The sequence below is a fragment of the Phyllopteryx taeniolatus genome, chromosome 12 (genome assembly GCF_024500385.1).
Source record: "Phyllopteryx taeniolatus isolate TA_2022b chromosome 12, UOR_Ptae_1.2, whole genome shotgun sequence".
Taxonomy (NCBI): domain Eukaryota; kingdom Metazoa; phylum Chordata; class Actinopteri; order Syngnathiformes; family Syngnathidae; genus Phyllopteryx; species Phyllopteryx taeniolatus.
Window position 1 is genome coordinate 17522343 of NC_084513.1, and position 9685 is coordinate 17532027.

At 41.1% G+C, this 9685-nt stretch overlaps 1 protein-coding gene across 9 annotated transcripts in view; it reads left to right on the forward strand.

Annotated features, from left to right (window-relative positions):
• The window catches only part of igf2bp2a (insulin-like growth factor 2 mRNA binding protein 2a), a 62401-nt gene that overhangs the window by 46072 nt on the left and 6644 nt on the right, over positions 1 to 9685 (forward strand). For 7 of the 9 annotated variants that reach the window (XM_061791910.1, XM_061791913.1, XM_061791915.1 and 4 more), the window contains 8 exons: positions 732 to 854; positions 1428 to 1563; positions 4058 to 4195; positions 5877 to 5945; positions 7834 to 7950; positions 8032 to 8106; positions 8610 to 8741; positions 8896 to 9009. In XM_061791910.1, the coding sequence (XP_061647894.1) occupies positions 732 to 854; positions 1428 to 1563; positions 4058 to 4195; positions 5877 to 5945; positions 7834 to 7950; positions 8032 to 8106; positions 8610 to 8741; positions 8896 to 9009 (904 nt within the window). The remainder of the gene's footprint in view (positions 1 to 731; positions 855 to 1427; positions 1564 to 4057; positions 4196 to 5876; positions 5946 to 7833; positions 7951 to 8031; positions 8107 to 8609; positions 8742 to 8895; positions 9010 to 9685) is intronic. The other 2 variants (XM_061791916.1, XM_061791917.1) reach the window with 2 other exon arrangements.

Genomic DNA, 9685 nt, shown 5'->3' on the forward strand with positions numbered 1-9685 from the left:
ATGTAGTGTAATGTGGCTACTCGCCTATTGTTCAGGCTCTGGTTACACTGGTGGCGATACTAATGGTAACTAGCGTTAGCAGTAGTTTATGAGGTTAGTTACTTGTGTGCTAATGCTAGGGTAGTCAATGTTTGAGTCTCTGTGGCTAAAAATGTTCGTGTGCTACTTATTGTATGGCTTACTCATCTAATATTTGACATATTATGACCTTTTACATCATTTATATACATTTTTAGAACCTATACTCACTGGCCACAATATTAGATACACCTGCACAATCTAACGAGATTGTTTCTAATATTTTCATGTCCTTTTTAAAATAAATGTGGTAGGCAAAATATTAGAAAGCTGTGTCATGCATGTTGCAGTGGAGTTCTACCCCACTACAAACTACAACCGCAATAATGTACATTAAACAACACATTAAATTGTCTGATGAAGCGTCCAGTGCATGTAGTGTTGTGATTAATGTGAATTTCCTACCCATTTAGATCATGCAAATAAACAAAGAATAAGGACAACAACAATGTCATTGTATGTGGAAAAATAGCTGTAAAAGCAAGCTGAAAAATCACATCGTAAATCCTGAATAAACAAAAAAGCGCAACTATTTCATTGTAGTCATAACAAAACAGTCCTCACACTTCATCAGTTCCACCCAATTGTTGTTGCTTAACCTACGCTGTGTGTGTGTGCGTGTTTGTTTGTGTGTGTGTGTTTACGTTGTGCAGGCCGGAGGAGATCCCCCTTAAACTCCTGGCCCACAACAGCTTGGTGGGCCGCCTCATTGGGAAGGAGGGCCGCAACCTGAAAAAGATCGAGGAGGAAACAGGGACCAAAATAACCATCTCCTCGTAAGTCGCCTCCTCTCCTCTCCTCATCTGATCTGATCAACCAAAGGTTGGAGTCTTTCTGTGGGGATATTTACCCTAAAAGAGCAAACAACTTAGATGAATGTACCAAAAATGACAGAAAATTGAACACGTGCAACCCTATAGCAAGTCCAACGCAGAATTTCTCCACTAAGAGGGAAATGTGCACCACACTCCAAAATTATATATCAAAACTATATCTCTTAACACATCTTCTTACACTTTTCTGTTTAATTCCCAGCTAAAAGATAACCATTCAACAAATAACAACTTACTTTAACTCAATATTTAGCAAGGGTATGAATCATTTTAGTGTATGTTCTAATTCCACATGGTGGTTCAGAGTTAATGAACATGTACTAATAAAAGTTGTTTATTTTATCAGCAGAAATGTTTATGCCCGTTTTGAAAGGCCCATACTTCATTAACTCCTGAGCAAGATACTCTAGAATCCAATTAAAAACCACCCCAACCCCCTTTGTGATAAGCAAAATATGGCTAATTTTCTTTGCCTGCAGTGCTTTGACACGTCCTTGTGTGTGTGCAACGGTCTAGGTTACAAGACTTAACCATTTACAACCCAGAAAGGACCATCACGGTGAAGGGCATCTTGGAAGCGCTTTGTAAAGCGGAGGCGGAGATCATGAAGAAACTGAGGGAGGCCTACGAGAATGACGTAGCTGCTATAAATGTGAGTGTGTGTAGACTCATCATCTGTGTGTGTGTGTGTCTGTGTCTGTGTGTGTGCGTATGTTACATACTACATGACAGACAGCGTACGCTCAGTTATTAGCAGCCACTGGTAAACAGAGAGCGTCACGCGATCGCGTCACAGTCGTCTGGCTCTTCCCCGGAGCCTCTGACTCACGCCCCCCTTCTCCCCGCTGTGCACTTTTGAGTTGTCCCTGTAACGCAGCGCTTTTCCCAGCATCCATCTGATCCCCCCATCACATCATCAATCGGCGCTGGCTACAGCCCGAGGGGTCAACAACAGTTGTTTGTTTACCACTTTGACACACATTGCTACATGCTAATTTTACTCTCGAGTAAAAATAGCATGTAAAATCGAGCATTCCGCGAGTCTAGACGTCCGCTAAAGCCTACTACTACCAGAACAGAAGAAGAAGAATATACAAGGGGTTTCTGCAAACATGCAAGGAACTAGTTTGCACAGCGGCAGAAGAATACGTTGTCACGTAGCACAAGAAAGCACATTTAGTTACCATTACCAGTCTTGTAAAACATTTATTGCCCAGAAGTTTTTTTTTTTTAAGCACATATTTATTGGAATAACGACTTTCGTTCCAACTTGCGTACAAACCGCCAGCTCAGGAACGGAACTCTGTTGTAAACCCAAGACCCCCTGTACACATGAGTGCTGCAAATCACTGTCCCTTTTATGCGTTCATTTTAAATAATTTGTACACCTGTATAACCAATCAGGTAATTTAAACCAGGCAACACGGTGGTCGAGTGGTTTGTCTGCCTCACAGTTCTGAAATTCGGGCTTCGTATCTTGTGCTCCCGCCTTCCTGTGTGGAGTTTTTATGTTCTTTCATGTAAAATTAAAAATTCCTTCTTTCAATGCTTCAACATTGTACTGTAATACTTGTGATTATGACTATTATTGTAACATTTTGCTTTTTGCGGTAATCAGGATGTTATCTTATTTTTTGTGATGCTTGTTTTCTCATTAAATGTCGACTTTTCTTCATAACATTATGCCATTAGTCTTACAATATTTAAACTTGTGTAATTAAGACTTTAGCCTTATGGTAGTACTGGTATACTTGTGTAGTAGTATATTTTTGGGGCCCTAATACTTTTTTTCCCCCTTGTAATATCACAATGTTATACCTGTAACAGGAGTTTATTCTATTTTTTGTAATATTTAAATGTTCCAGAAATCTGAATCTGAAATCTGAAGACTCTAAATTATCAATATGCGTGAAGTTAGTGAATACGAATGCTTGATTGTCTACATGTGCTCTGCGATTGACCGGCGCCCAGTTTAGTGGTATACCGCCTCATGCTCAAAATCCGATCACCTGCAGCCCTAATTCGGACAAGCGCTACACAGGAGAAAATATTGTAGATGGACTAAACCAGGGTTAGGGAAACATGGGTAACTTCCTTGGTGGTGGGAATCAGATGGTTCTGGTCAGTGTGGGCGTTCCTGCTGCTAGTGGACTGACTACGTGTCTCCATTAAACTCTGTGCGCCATCTAGTGCGAGTCTAATGATATTACACAAGGCTGTAAGAGACGCCCCAACGTGCCTTTCCCTACTCAGAAGTTAATCATGGTGTTAACGGATCATTAATACAAGGAGACACACACTCAAATAAAATGAGGAAATGCGCCGCCTAATCACACCCATTAATGATGTAGGATGGGATTAGTATGTCTGTCAAATAGAAAAAGTCGAAACAAACGGCTTTAACATCATGCAGGATGATGAGACACTTGCTTACAATGAATAGTAGCTCTGCGGTTGCTTGAGCACACTTTTTATCCATCCATCCATCCATCCATCTTCTTTATCGCTTGTCCTCACAAGGGTCACAGTTGTGCTGGAGCCAGTCCCAGCTACTGTAACTTTGTGTGAGAGGCGGGGTATATCCTGAACTAATTGCCTGCCAATTGCATGGCAAATATATACAAATAACCACTGACACTCACATTCACACCTATGGAAACATTACTTTGTTTTTTCTCATTACATTACTATTTGAGTTTGCAATTGATGTTTCACCAAATTTTCACATTTTTTGGTCTACTTCCTTAATGCTGCCATAAATGTTCGATGGGATCAAATGTTATTCATCAATATTTACACCCGAAACTGTAATTCATCACGTTAAGCCTCTTCTTAAACTTCCTGGAACTGAAATGTTTCAATCCGATACTGTATGGTCAAAATTGCAGTTCCCAATCCAAAGATTCATGAACTTCTCCAAAGTAATATCCCACTAACAGGGTCTTCTTTTCACCCCAATCAACTACCCCAGAACGACATAAATTTTGACAATATTTCCCGTAGTCCCAAAACACAATGGTCCTTCAAAGGTTCCTTGTTCCTGGGTAAAGTTCCCACTGTTTAAATACTCTTTCATCCTAATTTGTCTTTTTTGTACTCCATTTTGTACGAACTCCAATCAATGTGGCTGTGTTGTGTCGTCCCAGCAACAGGCCAACCTTATCCCAGGCTTGAACCTCAACGCTCTGGGCATCTTCTCCTCTGGTCTGCCGGTGCTGCCCCCAGTTGCTGGACCTCGCGGTTCAGTCCCCCCTGTGGCACAAGCAGGATACAACCCATTCTTAGTGAGTCTCTCTCTTTCTCCAGATCCACACAACCAGAAAAGCTGAGAAGCTCGGGGGGTAGGGTTGCTTGAGATCAGAGGCGAGGAATCTACAACGTGGGGGCCATATGAGGGCCTGCAAGAGCATTTGATCTGACCCACCTTGCAATGCTATAACAAATGAAATCTGCAATGAGCAAGGCCTTCCAACCCCATACGCGATGCGGACAAAGGTGGGAAGTATGCCAGAAGGATATACCGTTTGGAATCTGTTCAGGGTGGTGCCGTCATCACACATAAGCCCTTTGATCAAACTCTTAAGTAAATGTGGAGCTAATTTATTACAGTTTTCTGTTTTATGGCGAGTCGGCAAAGTTTGCCGTCACGCTCTGCCAACACACAGTGATAAAAACATGTAGTCATCTATCTAGTACATGTGGTTTCAATTTGGTAGAAAACAATTTGTATTTAAAGACCCCTGGAAATGAGCAAATATTCACTGACATAACCCCAAAATGGCTGCTTCAAAGCAAATGGAAAAATTCCATGGTTTTCATGAGTGGCCGAGCCTTGGCCATTAGGTTTGCTGTGATTTGAAGTTTTCACAACAATAAATGGATTTCCAGATACATAGTGAGATCCGGCCAGCCCCTGCCGAGCCATACAAATGCAGTACATACAGTGTACATAGAAAGTCTACACACCCCTGTTTAAATGGCAAGTTGGGGGATTTGTTTTTTTTTAACCACAAATATTCTCGAATAAGTGGGGAGGAACCACCAATAAGCGTTTTGGGGGTTGGTTATCCCCCCAAAAAGAAGAAATCTGGGGGAAACAATGTTGAATAGGAGGATGCCGAAGCGGGAGTATGTGGGGGTTTACTGTATTGTGTTGACATTAATATTATAGTTGAACTACATTTATAGTTTCATATGTACCTGTCTAAAAAGTGAAGCGTGGAGAGTCAGTGCAGTACATGGTTGGGGCCTCTCCTTTATTTCTTGTGTGTCTTTGTAATATTATAATATAGCTCAAGCAGCCAGGGAAATTTCTTCCTTGACAATTGCCATGTTGTTTGTGTTTCAATTGAAAAACAATTATACAGTACTGTATATCTGGCTCCTCAAAACATTGTTTCCCTATAAGAACACCAGGGTTCAAATTGTTTCTGTTGCAACGAGTTGGTACGCAAGGGTCAGTCAGCCAGTGTGCAGGTGTGAGTCCCCAACTCTATTCTGTGTTTGGTCTCGAGCGTCCCATTTAGTCGCATTTGACTGCGTCGCTCGGTGTGCAGCAAGCCTTAGAATAACTTCTAGCTGCTGATTGTAGCTGCTGGCTCCTAAAGCAATAGTTTGCTGGCCAACCTAGTACACCAGACATCCCTGACAGGCTGTGTTAAGAGAGCTCGTCCTCAAAGTTGTGGGACACAGTTTGAATCGCCCCCCTCGCGCCCCCACCTCAATACTCTCCAGAGATGAGTCAGTGTGCGTGTAAAACAAAGTCTGCACTCATTGCCGCCATTCCGACGCGAGCAGTGTGAGACTGAACGGGCCAGAATGTATCGGCAGGCTTCACAGAGCGTGATTCACCGCGACTTCATGCTTCGAAAAATTCCCCCTGGGTTCGGAGCCTGTGTGAGTGTGTCTGGGAATGCGTGCGTACGTGCACCACCCTGATTCGCCTGCTTGTCACTTCACTTGCAGAGTCACTCTTCACATCTCAGTGGCCTGTACGGGGTTCCTCCAGCAAGTGCCATCCCCCACCAGCACTCAGTATGTCCTCCAAAAAGCTGCACCACACTGACTGTTGCCATGGCGACACCCAGCCACAACACAAGTGTTCTGCATCAGGCTGAGATGTGTTTCTAAGACTATTTCCTCATATTGTGGCCAGGGACATTTATTTAATCAATTGCGGAGGGTACCAGGTATCTATTAGAGGGCAGAGCGAGGCCAAATTATTTTTTATTATAATAATATAACATAATTGTATGTATTTTTCTCACAAATAAATATGGAGGCTTGATTAAAATATGTATTGCAATATTATATGCTTTGTAATGAACTTCCACTATAAACTTCAGCTTTACAGATGATAAAGAAATCTGCCTTGGCAAAGGTGCATTTTATTTAACTATTATTTGATATATTTTAGTGACAAATGTTTGATTGAAATATATTATAAATGAAAATGTACAATAATACAATGTGCTATGCATTAAAATTAAATTCCACAGTAAACATCAGCTTTACAGATGCCTTGTCTGCTCTGAGGTTGTTGTGTTGTCTACCACAACATCAATGCATTTCTATTGTAAAAGAATATGGACATTTCAATTGGAATAATAGGTATTACAATATAATGTGTATTATGATGATATTATCCAGCTTAGCCGATGCCATGTCTGCCCTGCAAGCAATGTTCAAACATGACAAAAATATTTGTTTCATTGAATTATCAATATTTTATATATTTTCCCACAAATAATGCCTATAAGAATTAAAAACAGTTTATTAGCAATACAATATGTATTACAGTATGTTTTTTATAATTACCTTACATTTGTATTTTTTTATATTAGGAACAGATCTTAGTATGATGCAGTGCAGTTCTACACCACAACAATAAGAATTTTGTTGAGCTAGATTCTATATCTATTCAATCAAAATCTGACAATTGAGTTTTTGTATTGGATGTCATTCGGACGTGCAGGTGTACCTAATAGTGTGTCCCACGAGTGGAATTATTCAGATGACTTGAAATGAGGCTTAAGAGAGCATGTCGTCTTTTGCTGTGTGGCAAAATGTCACTTTGGGAATACATTTGCAAGGAGAAACCCTCATTAACTCCTTGACTCCATGTCGAGAAAAATAGCGTAGACAGAGCTAAATCCAAAACAGTCCCTCACCATTGCAGCATCACCACCGCCACCAGAACACCACAAATATGTCTGGATTGAGAGTTCCAGCCCAGAGTTGAGCTAGGGCTCATTAAATCCACTCAATATACCGCAAGTACACAAACACGCGAGCCTAGGCTGCAAAAACGCTCAACTCTTACCCAAGTCTTGTTTGCTGGGCATCGGGTCAAAACATACAGGAGTGTTACACTTGACGGACACCTCGGCTTCATGTAAGGCTTTTTATTATAAATATATATATATATATATTTTTTTTTAAATATATATAGTTCAAAAAATATTTTAATTACTAAACGCAAATACTTAATCCTTATAGTAAATATACAATAATATATATATAATGATGTCAAAGTTTAGTACAATATACTTTTTTTATTGTTTAGATTATAACCTACCTTGGTTGGTTGATTGGCTGGAAGAAATCACATAGTTCTCTTGCCTTATAGTGAAATAATACACTTCGATTATTAGTAAAACTCAAAAGTTATTTCAATATTGATCATACACATTTCTTCCCCTGAAAGCTCTTTTTACATGATTTTTGTCTCCTCGTGGAAAGTTTGACAGGAACTTTTTTGTGGTGTTTGGCTCTCTTGCCTCCAGACTCGGTCCATGTGATGTTAAGTTCATGCTCTGTCATCTTTTCTTGTCTGCTTCTCAACTTCAATTTAAAAAAAAAAAATATATATATATCTTTTTGGTTCTTGTGTGTGTAAAAACGTCTTTGTTTCCATTGACAGGCTCCAGAACAGGAGGTTGTCTACCTCTTTATTCCAACTCAGGCAGTGGGAGCTCTCATCGGCAAAAAAGGCCAGCACATCAAGCAGCTCGCCCACTTTGCAGGAGCCTCCATCAAGGTGCGGAAAAGAAGAGGCCTTGGCATTTAGATGTGTAAATTAAGTGTACACTCAAATTTCTCCTCTCCGATTTGTCTACAGATCGCCCCAGCTGACAGCCCCGACGTCACCGAGAGGATGGTGATCATTACCGGAACGCCAGAGGCTCAATTTAAGGTAAAAACACACAATGAATATAAGAATTGGGCCTCACTCACAAATATATTCATAATTTGTCATACATTTATTCAAATGAGAATATCTCAAGAAAAATAAATGCTTCCTATTTTTTGAAGGTTTCAAGACTGTGTGAACAGGTCCTAGTTTACATATCGTTGCTGTGGGGGGAAAACCCTGTTTGTCCAACTATAATTTTAAAAAAATATGTAACGGTCTAAAAGCTAAGCCAAAGCGAATGGAGCGCAAAAATATACCTATGTATTAAAAAGTAATGGAAGTGGAGGAATGAACGTGAATATAATTGAATGGTATCCGTGATGACTGAGGGGTGAGAAGTAAACAACACGATTGATATAAATACCATTTACTGCATTTAATGAATTAATAAATGCAATCAAAACGCAATCAGAAATCATTTCAGTTCATGGCTGTCGTTCAACTTAGTCTGTGTGAAATTGTCCACTGTCTCTCATTACCTCACACCCACGTCTGTGTTCCAGGCCCAGGGTCGGATATTTGGGAAGCTGAAAGAGGAGAACTTCTTCTCTGGGAAGGAGGAAGTCAAACTGGAGACGCACATAAAGGTTCCTTCGACTGCAGCCGGAAGGGTCATCGGGAAAGGTGGCAAGACGGTGAGTTGACTGGCATTTTTTCATTCGTCCACCTATTTTCTATGGCGTATGTCCTCACTCGGGTGCCGGGTGAGCTGCAGATCTATCCCAGCTGGCTTTGTGGTGAGAGGCGACCTTTTGCAAAGTGATGTACTGAATGTGCGGTTGATTCCAGGTGAATGAGCTTCAGAACCTTACGAGCGCGGAGGTCATCGTACCGCGGGACCAAACTCCAGACGAGAACGACGAAGTGTTTGTGAAGATCAGTGGGCATTTCTTCGCCAGTCAGGTACGCCAACACACCGTCAACTTTATTTCTTCCAAGGGTCAGTAAACCTTCATAGAATTGTTTAGCTTTGACCCAATTTGAGTTGTTGTCGCGTGAGGTGTTTATTTCCACAGATACGTTTTGAATCCACATTTATTTTGCCTGTAATCAAGGTTATTTAGTAAAAGCAAGCAGTCTCCAGTGGCTGGAATATAACCCACCGACTCGTTGCGAGACTTTTCCAAGGCGCCACGCCAGCGTGAAGCCCCTGTCCCTATCTGTCAAGTCACTTTTGTTCCTCTCCCTTGCTCTTCCGCCTTCTCTCCGTGACATGTGCGCACTCACTGCGACAACAAGGCGCTCTAAAGTGGCCAAACCAGCAGCTGACCTGAAGGGAAGATGTATTTTTTGGGGCGTTGGCATCACTAGCTAACTGCACATTGCAATTGCGCCAGGTAACCGCTCATGCAAACAAGTCGCTCAAGTTCTTATCTAGTGGAGGAGGGGCAACTTTAAAGCATGTCACACTGCACCGTTTTAGCCACGCCCCAAAAAGTCGGGAAAACTAGAATTGGTGAAAAACAGTTTAACATTATATTTCCACAATTGAGTACTACAGTCCATCGTTGTGAGTCTTTGCATGTTTTCAGCAACTATTTTCAAAAGTGCCAAATGTGTTTAGGGTCTTTAAATGTGT